The sequence below is a fragment of the Nerophis ophidion genome, linkage group LG01 (assembly GCF_033978795.1).
Source record: "Nerophis ophidion isolate RoL-2023_Sa linkage group LG01, RoL_Noph_v1.0, whole genome shotgun sequence".
In the NCBI taxonomy this organism is placed as follows: domain Eukaryota; kingdom Metazoa; phylum Chordata; class Actinopteri; order Syngnathiformes; family Syngnathidae; genus Nerophis; species Nerophis ophidion.
Genome location: NC_084611.1, coordinates 34,881,957 through 34,903,437, shown reverse-complemented (window position 1 = coordinate 34,903,437; position 21,481 = coordinate 34,881,957). Strand labels below are relative to the sequence as shown.

Genomic DNA, 21,481 nt, shown 5'->3' with positions numbered 1-21,481 from the left:
CAAATGTTTGGCCTGTAGTAATATATATATATATATATATATATATATATATATATATAGATATATACATATATATATATATATATATTAGGGGTGTGGGAAAAAATCGAGTCGAATACGCTGTGCGATTCAAAATCGATTCTTATTTTAAAAAACTATTTTTTTTTTTTTAAATTAATTAATCCAAACCTGACCCAGCGACACTCAGAACTGCAATAAACAGGGCAATTGAGGAGACACAAACACGACACAGAACAGACCAAAAGTAGTGAAACAAAAATGAATATTATCAACAACAGTATCAATATTAGTTATAATTTCAGCATAGCAGTGATTAAAAATCCCTCATTGAAATTATCATTAGACATTTATAAAAATAAAAAAAAAGAACAATACTGTCACAGTGGCTTACACTTGCATCGCATCTCATAAGCTTGACAACACACTGTGTCCAATGTTTTCACAAAGATAAAATAAGTCAGATTTTTGGTTTGTTTAATAGTTAAAACACATTTACATGATTGCAATCAGTTGATAAAACATTGTCCTTTAAAATTAAAAAAAAATCTACTACTCTGCTTGCATGTCAGCAGACTAGGGTAGATCCTGCTGAAATCCTATGTATTGAATGAATACAGAATCCTTTTGAATCGGAAAAATATCGTTTTTGAATCGAGAATCGAATCGAATCGAAAAATTTGATATATTATCGAATCGTGACCCCAAGAATCGATATTGAATCAAATCTTGGGGCACCCAAAGATTCACAGCCCTAATATATATATATAAATACATATATATATATATATTTTTTTTTTTTTTTTTTTTTTTTGTATTTTTTTTTTTAAATGTGGACTCGTCAGACCACAGAACACTTTTCCTCTTTGCATCAGTCCATCTTAGATGATCTCGGGGCCCAGAGAAGCCAGCGACATTTCTGGATGTTGTTGATAAATGGCTTTCGCTTTGCATAGTAGAGCTTTAACTTGCACCTACAGATGTAGCAACCAACTGTATTTAGTGACAGTGGTTTTTTGAAGTGTTCCTGAGTCTATGTGGTGATATCCTTTAGATATTGATGTCGGTTTTTGATACAGTGCCGTCTGAGGGATCGAAGGTCACGGTCATTCAATGTTGGTTTCCGGCCATACCGCTTAGGTGGAGTGATTTCTCCAGATTCTCTGAAACTTTTGATGATATTATGGACCGTAGATGTTGAAATCCCTACATTTCTTGGAATTGGACTTTGAGAAATGTTGTTCTTAAACTGTTTGACTATTTCCTCACACAGTTGTGGACAAAGGGGTGTACCTCGCTCCATCCTTTCTTGTGAAAGACTGACTATTTTTTAGGAAGCTCTCACTGGATCGGTTCGCAGCCGAGTGTGAAGCGACCGGAATGAGAATCAGCACCTCCAAGTCCGAGTCCATGGTTCTCGACCGGAAAAAGGGTGGAGTGCCATCTCCGGGTTGGGGAGGAGACCCTGCCCCAAGTGGAGGAGTTCAAGTACCTACAAGTCTTGTTCACGGGTGGTGGAAGAGTGGATCGTGAGATCGAAAGGCGGATCGGTGAGGAGTCTTCAGTAATGCGGACGTTATATCAATCTGTTGTGGTGAAGAAGGAGCTGAGCCGGAAGGCAAAGCTCTCAATTTACCGGTCGATCCACGTTTCCATCCTCACCTATGGTCATGAGCTTTGGGTCATGACCGAAAGGATAAGATCATGGGTACAAGCGGCCAAAATGAGTTTCCTCCGCCAGGTGGCGGGGCTCTCCCTTAGCGATAGGGTGAGAAGCTCTGCCATCTGGGAGGAACTCAAAGTAAAGCTGCTGCTCCTCCACATCGAGAGGAGCCAGATGAGGTGGTTCGGGCATCTGGTCAGGATTCTATTCTATTCTATTCTAAAACGGGATTGTGACATGTCTCCAGCCGTCATCGTGTGAGTTGCAAGGACCATCGATACATGACGTATTGTAGCAGGTTTGACCTTCGTTTATTATTTCAATAAACATGCTTTCGTTCAAGTCGGTAGCGCCAATTTCTAGCACGACCTCTTTTCCTGCTCATCTCGGCGCGCGTTTCGGTGGCCGGTGGCCGGTGGCTGCGTCTTCCGCGGGGGTTTATCTCTCCTCTGGTCGTCTCTCGTCGTCTTTGTCGTTGTTGTCTGTTGCAGTTTCTTTTCCGTCTTCTGCCCCGATTGCTCCTCCTTCTCCCCTTTTAAACTGTGGGAGCAGATGCAGGGATTGAGAGCAGGTGTGTGGTTTACGCACCTGACTCTGATGGCTGCAGCGTCGCTCCAAGCGTGCCCCACCTCTCCGCTCCGCTGCATGCTCCGCCTCCTGGCCGCCATCTTGGGTAGGACTGCTGTTTGTCCTATCCTGCTGTCGGCTCCGTCTCTCCACAGGGATCGATTGCGTCAGGCTTAATTTACCGAAAGTGGGTCTTTCGCTTTGAAGCAGCAAATTTCAATTAAACTTTTTACACCATATTTCACAGAATTTTTAAACACATGCATGTATTTGGCCAACAATTCTTTCAATTCAGCATAATTTGATGTAAAAAAAAAAAATGCATAGGTTCAGTGTCAAAAAAGGCTTTCGTGATTAAGGCACAAAAGAATGTCCGTAAATACATGCTTAAAACTGGGAAACAAAACCAAAAAAACAGGGCTTTATGGAAATATTAAATGAATGAGACACATCATTCAGTTCTATGCTTGATGACTTTTAGAAGAAAAATGATCTCACATTGGTTTGCCTGCAGGGTGTCTCCTCGCAATTCCAAGTGTCTTCATGGACTTTTAATTTTAGAGAACTTGTTCACATCAGGAGTGTCCACATGTGATTGGGGGCGGAAGGGGGACATGGGTGGGAGGGGTGGTAGTGGTGGGGGGGTGGGGTTATTTAAACTGAAATCTGCAGGTTTATTTTGCTTGTTGGGATGTCTTTTCAGAGCATGGATGGAGAAAGGTGTGTGTAGCAGTAGCACCGACTCCTGGGTCTGCAGGGTTGTCCTGATTTTCAGTTAAATAAAGAACAAAAGAAATGGCGTCTGCAAGATCACTGGGACAACGACGCCGGAGCTCACTTTTCCGGAGCCGTGATGAGGAGGATTGTGAAGGAGTACGCGCTCAAGAGGACGGATCCTCTGCTTTTACGCAGCTCGGCGGCATGCTCGGAGATGCGGGAGATGGACTTGGGAACGTCTGTGCTCAGCAACAGGTCAAGACCAGGTCAGATGTCACCGAATGTTTGCACTATTAACAGGAAAGCCAAAAATATCCTATTTTTGTCCTGTAAAACATTTACAATGATAAGTATTTCCACAGTTTTTAACTGTATAAAAGATAACATTTTAACCAAGAGTTCAGTCATGGTACAACTTGACTTCACTTTTCCTTGCAAGTTTGGCCCCTTAAGGCCAAGCGAAAGACTAAATGTTAGGCTTAGGTCTAGGATTTCAAAATGTATTCTATATAAGGCTGGGCGATATATCGATATACTCAATATATCTCAGGATTGTCCCTGTGCGATATAGAAAATGACTCTATCGTGATATTCGAGTATACGTTCGAGTATACATGCATTTCCCACTCTTTCTTGTCCCTCCTTCTCACAGAGACATAAATAAGTGCACCTTCTTACATACGTCACGCGTGCAACATCACACGTTCTCCCAGAGCAGAGGGGTAGCAACATGGTAACGTTAACTGTGATGATAACGGTGTGTTGCGAGTGGTAATACGAGAGAGAGAAGGTGCGAATCTGGTAACGAATAAAGAAATAATTAATTTCCAAGAAAAACAGCAGGGGGTCCATTGTCTGGCGGTGGTTCGGCTTCAAGCGGGAAGATGTTGAACAATTATGCGGCAAAAGCGTTGGTACAAAAAGTAGCAGCACTGCTAATTTGTAGTATCATTTGAAAAGTCACCCGCTAGAGAATGAAGAGTGCTTGAAACTGCATCTCAAAATCTCTGTTCGGTGCCCCACCCACAAACTGCTGAAGCAACAATTTCAACACCATGTTAAAAAAAAAATCAACAACAGAAGGAGATAACGTCCACAGGAACCTACCACAGAACAAAGGACATTTCCTATTAGATTTCCTATTATGCAGCTCATTTTTATTTGACACATCTTATGTGACATCATGCACAAATGTGGATAATATGTAGCATCATTTGAAAAGTCACCTGATAGAGAATGAAGAGTGCATACACTGCATGTCAACATCTCCAATCGGTGCCACACGCCCACACCATCAAAATGCAGAGGCAATCATTTCCAGATCAACACCGTATGAAAAATAAGTCAACAACGAAAGGAGACAATGTCCGCAGTAACCTACCACAGCGTAGGACGAACACTATTTGAATTCCTGTTATGCAGCTCATTTTTATTTGACAGTTATTGAAATATCTTGTGTGACATCATGCACAAAAGTGCACTTTATTTGTTTTAAACTATTGTAGTGGTGTTCTGTACAAAAGGTGCACTTTAATTTAGTGTTGTTTTGATATGTTATCTTAGTGACATCATGCACAAAAGTGCACTATTAGCTTGTTTTAAAATGTCTCTGACAATCTTGCACTTTCTGTTTGGAAATGACATGAATGTTTGTGCCACTGCTTAATATCTGTTTGATAAATACAGTTTTGGTAAATTGACTTAGTTGTGATTTCCCTCTCTGCATAAAATGAGCATTTATTAATGCAGTATGAACAAGAATGTTGTAATGTAGACACATAGACTGCTGTACTGCTGTGATTATATGCATCAAGTGTTCATTCAAGGCTAAGGCCAAATTTCGCGATATATATCGTGTATCGTGACATGGCCCAAAAATATTGAGATATTAATAAAAGGCCATATCGCCCAGCCTTAATTCTACACTAAGTGTTATATATAAAAAACAGAAGCAAGTAAAGACAAATAAACCGTAACCATCATACAAGTGTAATAAAAAAACTAACCACTAGTAATAGCGAAATGCAAAAACAGCAAATTCAGGAAAATACAAATAATCTGTTAAAAACAAAACCTTTATTAACTGAACGAGCAATTTTTAAGTAGCATTATGCAAATCTTATGGGGCTGCCTAGAGGGCGCTAACTTTCCTAAGTAAGCACTGTATCCTGTCCTTTTTTGGTTTCCAATATTTAAACTAAACCGCCCCCAAACAACAGAGTTGGTAAAAGTGTCCAAAAATTAAACTCGAATCAGAGTACTCTTACTTAAATAATAATAATTATAATGAATGTTACTTATAAGACGCCTTTCTGGGCACTCAAGGACACTGTACAAAATCAAAACAAAAAAATCTAATTGGATAAAAACGACAACAACAACAACAAAGATAGATAAGATATGATGATTACAGTGAATAAGCAGTAAGGAATAGATGTGTTTTGAGTCTTGATTTGAAGAGGGATATTGAGTCCAAGTTATAAATGTCTGGTGGTAGAGAGTTCCAAAGACGTGGGGCAAAGCGGCTGAAAGCTCGGGCACCCATGGTGGACAGTTTAAATAAGGGTTACAGTGAGATGACTCGATATTACTTAAAAGTAATTATTGTGCAGAAATATGGGGAAATACATATCATAGCAACATAATGCCTTTATTTCTTTCACAGAAAAGAGCAATTCGAATCATTTTTAAAGTAGGATATAGAGACCACACAAATCCACTCTTCATTAGGTCAGGATTACTAAAACTAAAAGACATTGTAGAATTGAATACTCTATTAATGATGTTCAAAGCGAGAAATAAAGTTCTTCCTGTGACAATCTGTCACTTCATTTCTGTTAGTTTTTCGTGTCTTTGTATTTACTTCCTGTTCAGTGCTCTTATTTGTTGTATTTCCTGTTTTATTCACGGAGCACTGTTGTTTTTCTCCTTTCGTTGATTGGCAGCGGTTCACACCTGCTGTCAATCACACTAGTGTCTATTTATGTTTCACTCAAGCACTCCTCAGTGCTCGATGATAAAAATCTATGTTGAGAACGTTTATCTGCACGACTGCTTTATGTTTGCTTTTGTTATTTTTTTATTTGTATTAAAAATTCTTACCTTCACTCAACTCTCCTGGATTCTTGCATACTCGGGGACACACAGCAGCAGAAATGCGAGTTCCCAACAGTATCATCGAGCCAGAAAGTGTCCTCGCGAGAATCCCTGTCGGCAATCCTCAGCCGACGTTCTGGACCGCACAATTCCTGGAGGACTTGAAGGCCAGGTTTGTGCGGTCCCAGCCAACAGACGCGGACCCTCTTCCCCTCGGCAACGCTACCGGCTACGGCTCTCCGACCGGCGCGTCCTCCGCCGCCATCCTTCCTCTCGGCAACGCTGCCGGCTACGGCTCACCGACCGGTGCGCCCGCCTCCTCCTTCACGTCTCGCGGCTCCCGCGGCTCCGTCGCCGACTACGGCTCGCCGACCGGCACGCCCGCCGCAGCCATCCTTCCCGTCGTCTACTGTGCTGCTTCTCCCTGCTCCTACGCAGCTTCCAGCGGTTGCTCCCAGGCTACTCTTCCTGCCGGCTCCCGCTCTCTTTTCTGGTTCGCCGAGGGCTCCAGTGGAGACCACTGTGAGGTCTCTTTTGTCCTCTTGCTGGGACTCGGCGCGGGACGTGTCTTCGTCCCTCCTCCTGGCCCCCTCCCGCCCGTCCCTGGTTTTCGCCCCGGGGGACTCCGACGACGAGGCACGTCTTCCCGCTAGTGTGGACGGCGTCTGGCAGCCGCCTAGTGGAGGGGGGCATACTATACACAGCGGTGCAGCCAGGCACACACCGCTGTCATCCTCGCCAGCGTCTCCTTCCACGGAGACATCTACGTCCCTGGCGGGCTTTCGCACAGCTCCAACGCCGGCTCCACACCGAGCTCCAACGCCGGCTCCACGCCGAGCTCCAACAACGGCTCCACGCCGAGCTCCAACGCCGGCTCCACGCCGAGCTCCAATGCCGGCTCCACGCCGAGTACCAACGCTGGCATTACGCACGGCTCCAACGCCGCCAGTAGCAGCACCACGCCAAGCTTCGTCACCGCCGGCATCTGCTACTCCTCGGCCGGCATCTGCTGCTCCTCGCCCGGCATCTTCATCTGTCGTTTCCACGCCGCCGATGACGCCTGCCACTACTCGCGGCGGTGCAGCCGAGCACACGCCGCTGTCATCATCCACGCCGCCGATGATGCCTGCTGCTTCCACGCCGCTGTCATCTACGACATCATCTTCTCCCACGGAGACATCTTTATCACTGGTGGGACTTCGCATGATACCGCCATATTCATTGTCGTCATCGTCGCCGCCTGCTCCAACGCCGGCATATGCTGGTCCTCGGCCGCCATTTGCTTCTCCTCGCCCGGCGTCTTCATCTGCCGCTTTCACGCCGCCGATGAAGCCTGCGGTTTTCACGCCGCCGATGATGCCTGCTGCTTCCCGGCCTGCTTCAGCGCGCCCGCCTCTACGTCGGCCGTGCCCTGGGCGTTCTCCTCGCAGGACGCACTCTCCTCTTTTTCGGCCAGTGATGTGGCCGTTCCCTGGCCGCCCACCTCGCCAGTTCCAGCGGCGCTCTACGCGCCGTCGCCACCTGACTTTCCCACGCTGGCTGCGAGGACACAAGGTTTGGCGACCCTTCACCAAATTCTCCCTCCACCCTCCCTTACATTGTGGACTTTTTTCCATTTTTCTTTTCCAGGGAACATCTGGTATCTGTTCCTTGAGGGGGAGGTCCTGTGACAATCTGTCACTTCATTTCTGTTAGTTTTTCGTGTTTTTGTATTTACTTCCTGTTCAGTGCTCTTATTTTGTTGTATTTCCTGTTTTATTCACGGAGCACTGTTGTTTTTCTCTTTTCGTTGATTGGCAGCGGTTCACACCTGCTGTCAATCACACAAGTGTCTATTTATGTTTCACTCAAGCACTCCTCAGTGCTCGATGATAAAAATCTATGTTGAGAACGTTTATCTGCACGACTGCTTTATGATTGCTTTTGTTATTTTCTTATTTGTATTAAAAATTCTTACCTTCACTCAACTCTCCTGGATTCTTGCATACTCGGGGACACACAACAGCAGACATGCGAGTTCACAACACTTCCGAAGGACATACAAAAGTTATTTGTGTTCACATCTGAAGATGAGAACCACAGAAGGCCATATGACTTTAAACATCCAAGAGCGCGAACAAATTTGAAACAAATGCGCTTGTCTGTTGTTGGTGTGAAAGCATGGAATTCTCTAAACAAAGACTTAAAAAGCTGTAAGAATGTCTTTGTATTTAAAAAGAGTTATAAAAAGAGAAAACTGAAATTATATCAAACTGAGTTTTTATTTAGATTGGACGTGTCATTGTGAAAATGCTTAAAGGAAAATGGAAAAGTATGTTGGAGTTTAGGTGTTGGTGGAGGGAACAGTTATAAAGTCATCTAAAATACTGTAATTTGTGTTAAAAAAAAAGGGGCAGATAAATATAAGAATATTATTCTTCCATCTGCTCCTTTCTGATCATGGAAATGTATAAGAAAAAAAAACAAAAAAACAATGAAAGTGTCAATTGTACGTGGCTTGTAAATATGCATTTTCATGAAAGGAATAAAAATAAATGATGATGATGATGAAAAGTAATCTTTCAACTACAGCAGTGGTTCTTAACCTTGTTGGAGGTATCGAACCCCACCAGTTTCATATGCGCATTCACATATGAAATAAAAAAATAATAATTTCAAATTCAAGACAAAGTTAGATGTTTTTGGTAACGCTTTAGAATGGGGAACACATTATAAGTAACAAAGACTTAATTTTGAGTTATTTGGACAGAAGTGAAACATATTCAAAGTAATAAAGACTTATTTTAGAGTTATTTGTTTAGGGTTAGTGTCAGGGTAAGAGGGTTAGGATTATAATAAGGCCATGTCGAATAAGGCATTAATAAGTACTTAATAATGACTAGTTAAGAGCCAATATGTTACTAGTTTGCATGTTATTAAGCAACTAATTAATGGTAACTATATATATGTTGCCCATACTAAAAATCAGACAAAGAGCAGCTCGAAGACCTTTATGAAGATGAAAAACCATGGACCCAGATTATCCTCGCCCGGACGCGGGTCACCGGGGCCCCCCTCTGGAGCCAGGCCCGGAGGTGGGGCACGATGGCGAGCGCCTGGTGGCCGGGCCTGTTCCCATGGGGCCCGGCCGGGCACAGCCCGAAGAGGCAACGTGGGTCACCCCTCCAATGGGCTCACCACCCATAGCAGGGGCCATAGAGGTTGGGTGCATTGTGAGCTGGGCGACAGCCGAAGGCAGGGCACTTGGCGGTCCGATCCTCGGCTACAGAAGCTAGCTTTTGGGACGTGGAACGTCACGTCACTGGGGGGGAAAGAGCCTGAGCTAGTGCGCGAAGTCGAGAAATTCCGGCTGGATGTAGTTGGACTCACTTCGACGCACAGCAAGGGCTCTGGAACCACTTCTCTCGAGAGGAATTGGACCCTCTTCCACTCTGGCGTTGCCGGCAGTGAGAGGCGACGGGCTGGGGTGGCAATTCTTGTTTCCCCCCGGCTCAAAGCCTGTACGTTGGAGTTCAACCCGGTGGACGAAAGGGTAGCCTCCCTCCGCCTTCGGGTGGGGGGACGGGTCCTGACTGTTGTTTGTGCTTATGCACCAAACAGCAGTTCAGAGTACCCACCCTTTTTGGGAACACTCGAGGGAGTACTGGAAAGTGCTCCCCCGGGTGATTCCCTTGTCCTACTGGGAGACTTCAACGCTCACGTTGGCAACGACAGTGAAACCTGGAGAGGCGTGATTGGGAAGAATGGCCGCCCGGATCTGAACCCGAGTGGTGTTTTGTTATTGGACTTTTGTGCTCGTCACAGTTTGTCGATAACAAACACCATGTTCAAACATAAGGGTGTCCATATGTGCACTTGGCACCAGGACACCCTAGGCCGCAGTTCCATGATCGACTTTGTAGTTGTGTCATCGGATTTGCGGCCTCATGTTTTGGACACTCGGGTGAGGAGAGGGGCGGAGCTTTCTACCGATCACCACCTGGTGGTGAGTTGGCTGCGATGGTGGGGGCGGATGCCGGACAGACCTGGGAGGCCCAAACGCATTGTGAGGGTCTGCTGGGAACGTCTGGCAGAGTCTCCTGTCAGACAAAGTTTCAATTCCCACCTCCGGAAGAACTTTGAACATGTCAAGAGGGAGGTGCTGGACATTGAGTCCGAGTGGACCATGTTCCGCACCTCTATTGTCGAGGCGGCAGATCGGAGCTGTGGCCGCAAGGTAGTTGGTGCCTGTCGGGGCGGCAATCCTAAAACCCCTTGGTGGACACCAGCGGTGAGGGATGCCGTCAAGCTGAAGAAGGAGTCCTATCGGGTCCTTTTGGCTCATAGGACTCCGGAGGCAGTGGACAGGTACCGACAGGCCAAGCGGTGTGCAGCTTCAGCGGTCGCGGAGGCAAAAACTCGGACATGGGAAGAGTTCGGGGAAGCCATGGAAAACGACTTCCGGACGGCTTCGAAGCGATTCTGGACCACCGTCCGCCGCCTCAGGAAAGGGAAGCAGTGCACTATCAACACCGTGTATGGTGCGGATGGTGTTCTGCTGACCTCGACTGCGGATGTTGTGGATAGGTGGAAGGAATACTTCGAAGACCTCCTCAATCCCACCAACACGTCTTCCTATGAGGAAGCAGTGCCTGGGGAATCTGTGGTGGACTCTCCTATTTCTGGGGCTGAGGTCGCTGAGGTAGTTAAAAAGCTCCTCGGTGGCAAGGCCCCAGGGGTGGACGAGACCCGCCCGGAGTTCCTTAAGGCTCTGGATGCTGTGGGGCTGTCTTGGTTGACAAGACTTTGCAGCATCGCGTGGACATCGGGGGCGGTACTTCTGGATTGGCAGACCGGGGTGGTGGTTCCTCTCTTTAAGAAGGGGGACCGGAGGGTGCGTTCCAACTATCGTGGGATCACACTCCTCAGCCTTCCCGGTAAGGTTTATTCAGGTGTACTGGAGAGGAGGCTACGTCGGATAGTCGAACCTCGGATTCAGGAGGAACAGTGTGGTTTTCGTCCTGGTCGTGGAACTGTGGACCAGCTCTATACTCTCGGCAGGGTTCTTGGGGGTGCATGGGAGTTTGCCCAACCAGTCTACATGTGCTTTGTGGACTTGGAGAAGGCATTCGACCGTGTCCCTCGGGAAGTCCTGTGGGGAGTGCTCAGAGAGTATGGGGTATTGGACTGTCTTATTGTGGCGGTCCGTTCCCTGTACGATCAGTGCCAGAGCTTGGTTCGCATTGCCGGCAGTAAGTCGAACACATTTCCAGTGAGGGTTGGACTCCGCCAAGGCTGTCCTTTGTCACCGATTCTGTTCATAACTTTTATGGACAGAATTTCTAAGCGCAGTCAAGGCGTTGAGGGGTTCCGGTTTGGTAACCGCAGGATTAGGTCTCTGCTTTTTGCAGATGATGTGGTCCTGATGGCTTCATCTGACCGGGATCTTCAGCTCTCGCTGGATCGGTTCGCAGCCGAGTGTGAAGCGACCGGAATGAGAATCAGCACCTCCAAGTCCGAGTCCATGGTTCTCGCCCGGAAAAGGGTGGAGTGCCATCTCCGGGTTGGGGAGGAGACCCTGCCCCAAGTGGAGGAGTTCAAGTACCTGGGAGTCTTGTTCACGAGTGAGGGAAGAGTGGATCGTGAGATCGACAGGCGGATCGGTGCGGCGTCTTCAGTAATGCGGACGTTGTACCGATCCGTTGCGGTGAAGAAGGAGCTGAGCCGGAAGGCAAAGCTCTCAATTTACCGGTCGATCTACGTTCCCATCCTCACCTATGGTCATGAGCTTTGGGTCATGACCGAAAGGATAAGATCACGGGTACAAGCGGCCGAAATGAGTTTCCTCCGCCGTGTGGCGGGGCTCTCCCTTAGAGATAGGGTGAGAAGCTCTGCCATCCGGGAGGAACTCAAAGTAAAGCCGCTGCTCCTCCACATTGAGAGGAGCCAGATGAGGTGGTTCGGGCATCTGGTCAGGATGCCACCCGAACGCCTCCCTAGGGAGGTGTTTAGGGCACGTCCAACCGGTAGGAGGCCACGGGGAAGACCCAGGACACGTTGGGAAGACTATGTCTCCCGGCTGGCCTGGGAACGCCTCGGGATCCCCCGGGAAGAGCTAGACGAAGTGGCTGGGGAGAGGGAAGTCTGGGTTTCCCTGCTTAGGCTGTTGCCCCCGCGACCCGACCTCGGATAAGCGGAAGATGATGGATGGATGGATGGATGGACAAAATGAACCGTGCATTAACATCACCTTGCTCAAACAACAAAACCCAACACAGTGCATAAACTCACAACAAAATACTCACCTGCAAATCAGTCAGCTGTTTCCGTATCCGTAATACGCCGACAGGGAGAAGTTTGTATTTACACTGTGAGTCGGGTGTGTTTTGACCTCTGCCGAACCCCTAAGGCCGACTCACCGAACCCCTGGGGTTCGATCGAACCCAGGTTAAGAACCACTGAGCTAGAGTAACAGTAAGTATTGAGGGAAAAGTAACTGTTGAGCAACTTTTAATTTGTTTAGTAACATTTTTTTAAGTACGAGTATAATGGAAAAACAAGGTGACTTTATATGCTTGATTGTGTTTCATTGTATCCATTAAAGCAGGGCTGTCAAAGTCAAGGCCAGGGGGCCAGATCCGGCCCACAAATGAATGGTCTAAGGCCCCCGGGATGATATTTGATTAGTATTAGAACCGCCTGCTGCTGTTGTTTTGCATGAAACCAATACTCCATCAGTGTTAGCGCTAGGAATTTTCAAAATGGAGTCCCAGGGACCACATCAAGTCATAAAAATGGGGTTTCACGGTAAATTTTTGGGGTCCCACTTTTTTGTAACTGTTTTGAAAACACATGATAAATGTATGCATTATCCTGTTAAATCTCACATTCTATATTGTGTTTTAGAAAAAGGTTGTCATAAACATTACTTAATTCTTTTTTTTTTTAAATAATCCAAAAGAAAAAAAAATGTGCGCATAAGTACATTTTTTCAGTTATAAACATTAATTCACTTTCTTCTATCCTTCATGGATCTAAACTTTTTTTTCTATATTTTTATTGCCAAAGTAAGACAAAGAAAATAATCTGCCGTTGTCTTTATTTCTTCAGTTTTAATGCCATGATGCCAATCTGTGCATTTTGTTTTATACTTATAACTGGTAGGCATATTTGACTGATGAACATAATCGCATAATTTCTCCAGAAAGTATAAATGACCACAAATGAAGATAGACTATACACCGCAATATGTCAGTGTAAAAAACAACAACATGATTTTTACATTTTCAGATTGTGAAGTTGTCTTTATTTCGAAGTTATCATACCATGATTGAACCAGTCCGGTCCACTTGGGAATAAATTTTCCTTCATGTTGCCTCTGAGATAAAATGAGTTGACACCCCTGCTATAGAGATCATCGTAAACTATAGCACCACAGCTTTGTTTTTATTTTTACTTGCATCCTCGTTTGCTGAATGTATTGAAATGAAATGAAATTTGAGTTTATTTCGGTCATAAAATCAACATGAAAAATAAATAAATAAATAAGTAAATAATACTTTGTGAAGTAAATTATATTAATATGGTGAGATTAGAAGGATTATTTTGAAAATGAATGGATTGATGAAATAAACTCAGAATGTTTATCATGGTTCTTCTTCTTTGTACATTGTAAACACTTTAAGTTTGAATAGTTTTTTGAAGTGGATCATATTAGTACATTGTTTGATTACTTTGCTTAACCTCTTAAGGCCTAAGCTGTTTGTTTACATGCTTTTTTTTCTTTGCTATTTGGGTTTATTGGACCCTAATTAGAATAAAAACTAAAAATCATCTTTTAATATGATGTATTTAGTCCTTAAGTACACAAATGTGTACTTCATGTTTCGTGACATGTAAATTCTTATTTTTACACTTTTTTTTTTTTAATTCCATAGTATGTTATACTCTTCTGACACCACCAGATGGCAGTATAAGTGTCCACATAAGCGGCCATAAGACCCCAATTCAGTAGTGTAGACAATTTTGGAAATAAGAGCTAAAAGGTGCTGTCCACGCATGTGGCAACTAAGGCCTTTAGAGTTAATCCATTCCATAATTTAATTCCACATACAGATATACTGAGGGTCTTATGTGTTGTACGTGCATACAAATGTTTTATATGACATTTTTTTCTGAGATTATATTTCTTCTCTTTTTTTGAGAAGAATCGTTGTATATTCTTGGGTAGCAGGTTATAGTTTTCTAAGTGCATAATTTTAGCTGTTTTTCAAATTTACTATGTCCCGGAATTTCAGTATTTTTGATTCAATAAATAAAGGGTTTGTACGTTCTCTCTCTCTGTCTCTGTCGCTCTCTCTCTCTCTCTTTCTCTCTCTCTCTCTCTCTCTCTCTCTCTCTCTTTCGCTGTCTCTCTGTGAGAATTTATGATTTCTTGGCCATTCTTCAGAGAATATGAATGATAACACAAAATCCTTTCTTCCACTCATGCTTAATGGTTGTGTGAAGCTATTTATCTATTGGCAAACAACTCTGTTTACTCTTTTTAAATCAAAATGTCAAAAGAAAGTACCCAAATGACTCTGATCAAAAGTTCACATACCCCACCATTCCATATTACTTTGTTCCAGAAGTGTTGAGGTTTGTATCTGTGCTGTTTGGCGTAATGTAAGTGGCATTCTTTGTGACATTTGCGCAGAAATGGCTTTCTTCTGGCGACTCAACCATGCAGCCCATTTTTTTTTAAGTGCCTCCTTATTGTGCATCTTGAAACAGACACACCACCATTTTTCAGAGAGTCCTGTATTTCAGCTGAAGTTATTTGTGGATTTTTCCCTTGCCTCTCAAACAATTTTCCTGGCAGTTGTGGCTGAAATCTTTGCTGGTCTACCTGAATCCCTCATTTTCAACTTCTTAATCAGCGTTTGGACACTGCTGATTGGCATTCTCAATTCCTTGGATATCTTTTTATCCCCCTTTCCTGTTTTATGCAGTGCAATTACCTTTTCTCGCAAATCCTTTGACAATTATTTTGCTTTTCCAATGAGTCACAATCCAGAAACATCTATGCAGCACTGGATGAAAGATGCAATGGTCTGTCAGAAGCCTAGAAACTCACTGACCTTTTATACACACACATTAATTACAAACGAACAGGTCACCGGTGAGAATTCGTACCTTGATTAGCCATTCAAACCTGTTTGTGTTAACTTTTGTGCATGTTATCAAATCAGAGTCACTGCGGTATGTAAACTTTTGATCAGGGTCATTTGGGTACTTTCTTTTGTCATTTTGATTTCCATCCATCCATTTTCTACCGCTTATTCCCTTTTGGGGCGCTGGAGCCTATTTCAGCTGCAATCGGGCAGAAGGTGGGGTACACCCTGGACAAGTCGCCACCTCATCGCAGGTTCCATTATAGATTAACATACAACATTCACACTCACATTCACACACTAGGGCCATGATTTAAAAAGAGTAAACATAGTTGTTTGCCAATGAACAGCTTCACAAAATAATTATTGAGTGGAAGAAAAGTTGTTGTGTTACCATTCATATTCTCTGAAGAATGGCCAAGAATTGGGAGAGTGTGAGAGTGGCCGTGCGCAACCCGAGGGTCCCTGGTTCAATCCCCACCTAGTACCATCCTCGTCACGTCTGTTGTGTCCTTGAGCAAGACACTTCACCCTTGTTCCTGGTGGGTGCTGGTCAGCGCCTTGCATGGCAGCTCCCTCCATCAGTATGTGAATGTGTGTGTGTGAATGGATAAATGTGTAAGAAGTGTCAAAGCGCTTCGAGTACCTTGAAGGTAGAAAAGCGCTATACAAGTACAACCCATTTATTTTATTTATAAATCATTAATTCTCCCAGGGTATGTAAACTTATGAGCTCTACTGTATATATATATATATATATGTATATATATATATATATATATATATATATATATATATACACACACACAGAGAGTGAGCGAGAGAGAGAGAGAGAGAGCTTACCAACCCTTTATTTATTGAATCAAAAATACTGCAATTCCACGACATAGTGAATTTGCAAACAGTTAAAATTATGCACAAAGCAAACTATAACCTGCTACCCAAGAATATACATTTGTTCTCAAAAAAGAGGAGAAATATAATCTTAGAGAAAAATGTAATTTTAAACTTTTGTATGCACGTACAACACTTAAGACCTTTATTATATCTATGTGTGGAATTTTATGGAATGGATTAACTCTAAAGGCTTTAGTGGCCACATGCGTGGACAGTACATTTTAGCTCTTATTTACAAAATTGTGTGCACTACTTAGTTGGGGTCTTATGGCCGCTTATATGGACACTTATACTGCTATCTGGTGGTGTCAGATGAGTATAACATACAATGGAATTTGGAAAAAAAAATGTAAAGATAAGAATTTGTATGTCACTACATATGAACTACACGTTTGTGTACTCATGGACTATGTGCATCATATTAAAAGATGATTTTTTTGTTTTTATTCTAATCAGGGTCCAATAAGCCCAAATAGCAAAGAGAAATAAAACAAGCATGTAAACAAACAGCTTGGGCCTTAAGAGGTTAAGCAAAGCAATCAAACAATGTACTAATATGATACACTCAAGAAACTATTCAAACTTAAAGTGTTTACAAAGTATAAAGAATAAACATTATAAACATTCTGAGTTTATTTCATCCATCCATTCATTTTCAAAATAGTCTTACTCATCTCACCATCCATCCATCCATTTTCTACCGCTTATTCCCTTTCGGGGTCACGGGGGGCGCTGGCGCCTATCTCAGCTACAATCGGGCGGAAGGCAGGGTACACCCTGGACAAGTCGCCACCTCATCGCAGGGCCAACACAGATAGACAGACAACATTCACACTCACATTCACACACTAGGGCCAATTTAGTGTTGCCAATCAACCTATCCCCAGGTGCATGTCTTTGGAGGTGGGAGGAAGCCGGAGTACCCGGAGGGAACCCACGCATTCACGGGGAGAACATGCAAACTCCACACAGAAAGATCCCGAGCCTGGATTTGAACCCAGGACTGCGGGAACTTCGTATTGTGAGGCAGACGCACTAACCCCTCTGCCACCGTGAAGCCCTCATCTCACCATATGAAATATAATTTACTTCACCGAGTATACTTTATATATCAGGGGTCACCAACGCGGGGCCCGCGGACACCAGGTCGCCCGTAAGGACCAGATGAGTCGCCCGCTGGCCTGCTCTAAAAATAGCTCAAATAGCAGCACTTACCAGTGAGCTGCCTCTATTTTTTAAAATTGTATTTATTTACTAGCAAGCTGGTCTTGCTTTGCTCGACATTTTTAATTCTAAGAGAGACAAAAGTCAAATAGAATTTGAAAATCCAAGAAAACATTTGAAAGACTTTGTCTTCACTTGTTTAAATAAATTCATTTATTTTTTTACTTTGCTTTTTATAACTTTCAGAAAGACAATTTTAGAGAAAAAAATACAACCTTAAAAATAATTTTAGGATTTTTAAACACATATATCTTTTTATCTTTTAAATTCCTTCCTCTTCTTTTCTGACAATTTAAATCAATGTTCAAGCATTTTTTTTTTTTAATTATTGTAAAGAATAATAAATACATTTTAATTCAATTGCTCATTTTAGCTTCTGTTTTTTCGACGAGGAATATTTGTGAAATATTTCTTCAAACTTATTATGATTAAAATAAATAAAAAAATATTCTGGCAAATCTACAAAATCTGTAGAATCAAATTTAAATCGTATTTCAAAGTCTTTTGAATTTCTTTTAAAATTTTTGTTCTGGAAAATCTAGAAGAAATAATGATTTGTCTTTGTTAGAAATATAGTTTGGTCCAATTTGTTATGTATTCTAACAAAGTGCAGATTGGATTTTTACCTATTTAAAACATGCCATCAAAATTCTAAAATTAATCTTAATCAGGAAAAATTACCAACGATGTTCCATTAATTATTTCTTTAATTTTTCAAAAAGATTGGAATTAGCTAGTTTTTCTCTTCTTTTTTTGATTGAATTTTGAATTTTAAAGAGTCGAAACTGAAGAGAAACTATGTTCCAAATTTTAATTTGAATTTTTTTCGTGTTTTCTTCTCTTTTAAACCGTTCAATTAAGTGTTTTTTTTCCATAATTTATTCTCTATAAAAAAACCTTCCGTAGAAGGAAAAAAAAGTAAGACGGAATGACAGACAGAAATACCCCTTTTTTTTATATTTATTTGTTTTTATATACATATTTATTGTGAGAAATCATTAAGATGATCATTAATTATTGATAATAACAGAGTTAAAGGTAAATTGAGCAAATTGGCTATTTCTGGCAATTTATTTAAGTGTGTATCAAACTGGTAGCCCTTGAAGAACCCAAGAAATAGCTCTTGGTTTCAAAAAGATTGGTGACCCCTGCTACATATTGTATTGACTTAATGTAATCCTTTAAAGCAGGGGTCCCCAACGCGGTGCCCACGGGCGCCAGGTAGCCCGTAAGGACCAGATGAGTAGCCCGCTGGCCTGTTCTAAAAATAGCTCAAATAGCAGCACTTACCAGCGAGCTGCCTCTATTTTTAAAATTGTATTTATTTACTAGCAAGCTGGTCTCACTTTGATTGACATTTTTAATTCTAAGAGAGACAAAACTTAATTAGAATTTGAAAATCCAAGAAAATATTTTAAAGACTTGGTCTTCACTTGTTTAAATCAAATCATTTATTAATCGGTTTAGCTCCGTTGGTGGAGTGGCCGTGCCAGCAATTTGAGGGGTGCGGGTTCGATTCCCGCTTCTGCCATCCTAACCACTGCCGTTGTGTCCTTGGGCAAGACACTTTCCCCACCTCCTCCCAGTGCCACCCACACTGGTTTGAATGTAACTTAGATATTGGGTTTCACTATGTAAAGCGCTTTGAGTCACTTGAGAAAAAGCGCTATATAAATATAATTCACTTCACAAATATAATTCACTATTCTTTTTACTTTGCTTCTTATAACTTTCAAAAAGACAATTTTCGACAAAAAATACAACCTTAAAAATGATTTTAGGATTTTTAAACGCATATACCTTTTTACCTTTTCAATTTTTCCTCTTCTTTCCTGACAATTTAAATCAATGTTCAAGTCAATTTATTTTTTTATTGTAAAGAATAATAAACACATTTTGATTTAATTCTTCATTTTTGCTTCTGTTTTTTCGACAAAGAATATTTGTGAACTATTTCTTCAAACTTATTATGATTAAAATTCAAAAACATTATTCTGGCAAATCTAGAAAATCTGTAGAATTAAATTTAAATCTTATTTCAGATGTTCATGATGTTCCATAAATTCTTTTGGTAATTTTTTTCCAAAAAGATTCGAATTAGCTAGTTTTTCTCTTCATTTTTTTCGGTTGAATTTTAAATTTTTAAGAGTCAAAATTGAAGATAAACTACGTTTTAAAATGTCATTTTAATTTTTTTCGAGTTTTCTCCCCTCTTTTAAACCGTTCAGTTAAGTGTTTTTTTTTCATCATTTATTCTCTACAAAAAAACTTCCGTAAAAGGAAAAACAATGTACGACGGAATGACACAGAAATACCCATTTTTTAATATATACACATTTTTATCAAAGGCAAATTGAGCAAATTATTTAAGTGTGTATCAAACTGTCAGCCCTTCTTATTAATCAGTACCCAAGAAGTAGCTCTTGGTTTGAAAAAGGTTGGCGACCCCTGCTTTGAAGGGAGGCAATAAGCCTGGGGGTTGAAGAACTGAAGAAACAGGTGAACACACCTCCTATACTCACAGGTGATGGTTGGAAGTTGACCTGCGTGGGTGACGAACCGTGGAGTTCTCGTTTGGGATTATCGTGGATTTAATGTGACTTCTTTCGGGACTAAATGTTGTCGCCTCCCCGCAGCCTGCCTCGTCCCAAGGTGATGAGCGCCGAGGAGCGCGAGCGCCTTCGCGCCCTTTTCCACGCCTACGACGCGGACCAGTCGGGCAGCATCGAGAGGAGCGAGTTCTTCACCATCTGCACCGAGCTGCACGTCAGCCCCACCGAGGCCGAGCGCATCTTCAACCAGCTGGACGTGGACAAGGACGGCACCATCACCATGGCCGAGTTCATCAACGGCTTCCACGACCGACACCACCGGAAGGACGCGGAGCAGCAGCCGCCGCCGCCGCAGGACTACGAGCAGGAGCCGAGCACCGCCGCCTGGGAGGACTTCGTGGCCAGGCTGGGCGAGCAGAGCATGTTCGTCCCCAAGTGAGAAAAACTTTTTGTCTTTTTTTTAACCCTCAAAACGTGAATTATTTAGTTTTACATCATGGCTGCCTGTCCAAACTTTATCCACTGAGGGCCGCACACTGAAAAATCTAAGCAAGTGGGGGCCATTTTGATATTTTTTCATTAAAAAAAACAAACAATACAATGTATGTATAAAAAATATACATTTCGGCCTCCACTCAGGCTTGATCCCAGGGACCCCAAAGGGTTTTGGTCAAAAACATATAAAAAATGTGTCATTATTCAGTATTATTATTCAAGTTGTAATTCTCTAGATAAACATTAGGTCCATATGTCAATATAATAATTTTAAAGATTTAAGTTGTATGCTGTTTTTGTCACAAAAAACAAAGTTTTTTATGGAAAAATTACAAAATATGCAATATTTTTGTCAGGCTTGCCACTGACAGTTTGTTTGTGTTTTAGTTTTTCCTCTGTGGGTTTAGTATTTCCTGTTTTTAGTTCCTGTCAGCGCTCTTATTTTGTCTGTTTCCTGTTTTTTTCCCTGTGCGCTGGTTTCTCTCACCTGCGGCTGATTGGCAGCTGGCTACACCTGGCGTCAATCAGCCCGCTTCTATTTGAGCCTGTTTTTGTCTTCTAGTCAGTTGCTGGATTATTGTCATGTCAATGTCGCTCTTGTCGTTGCTACCTGTCGTGTCGTGTTTTGTCAATGCAGCGTTGCGGTAAGCATTATTTGATTGCGGTTTTTAGCTTACTGCCTTTTGTTCCCTGCTTCCATTTTGATTTCACTCTACAAGTAACGATTTCTGTTTTCCTGTTTGCTACCCGCAAGCTTCCACGATAGGCCCCTTTTTGTTTCTTGCTAGCTTCCATGCTAAAGACCCTTTTGTTTGTTATCCGCCTCGTGCGCATCCTTTGTTAGTACCCTTGTGTTTGTTCTTTTTCTAATATTTTAATTAAATCATGTTTTCCAGTTCAATGCCTGCCTCCGTCTCTGCATCTTGGGGTTCTTCAACAACTAACTCTGACAATTTTCACCCAATAATTTTTTAAGAGGAATATTTGAGATTAGATAATTGGAGCCATAAAAAAGTCAATAACTAATAACACCATTGATTTTAATTAACTATTATTTTTTGAGCAATGACACTTAAAAAAATAATCACATTGAAAATATTGGGGATCCAAAAGGGTCC

At 42.4% G+C, this 21,481-nt stretch overlaps 1 protein-coding gene and 1 long non-coding RNA gene across 3 annotated transcripts in view; one reads left to right on the top strand and one right to left on the bottom strand.

The window, feature by feature from the left end:
- Positions 1-1,999: 1,999 nt before the first annotated feature.
- Positions 2,000-20,581, bottom strand: LOC133553290 (uncharacterized). Of its 2 annotated transcripts, none has more exons than XR_009806890.1 (3): positions 19,839-20,581; positions 2,311-2,447; positions 2,000-2,221 (listed from the first exon to the last, which is right to left on the bottom strand). It is a non-coding gene; the product is annotated as an uncharacterized LOC133553290 (long non-coding RNA). The 2 variants fall into 2 exon arrangements; XR_009806888.1 differs by having other exon boundaries at positions 2,311-2,420; positions 19,839-20,303.
- The window catches only part of rasef (RAS and EF-hand domain containing), a 58,360-nt gene continuing 39,800 nt past the window's right edge, over positions 2,922-21,481 (top strand). The window contains exons 1-2 of the mRNA XM_061901310.1: positions 2,922-3,231; positions 19,953-20,303. Coding sequence (XP_061757294.1) covers positions 3,044-3,231; positions 19,953-20,303 — 539 coding nt within the window. The 5' untranslated portion in view covers positions 2,922-3,043. The remainder of the gene's footprint in view (positions 3,232-19,952; positions 20,304-21,481) is intronic.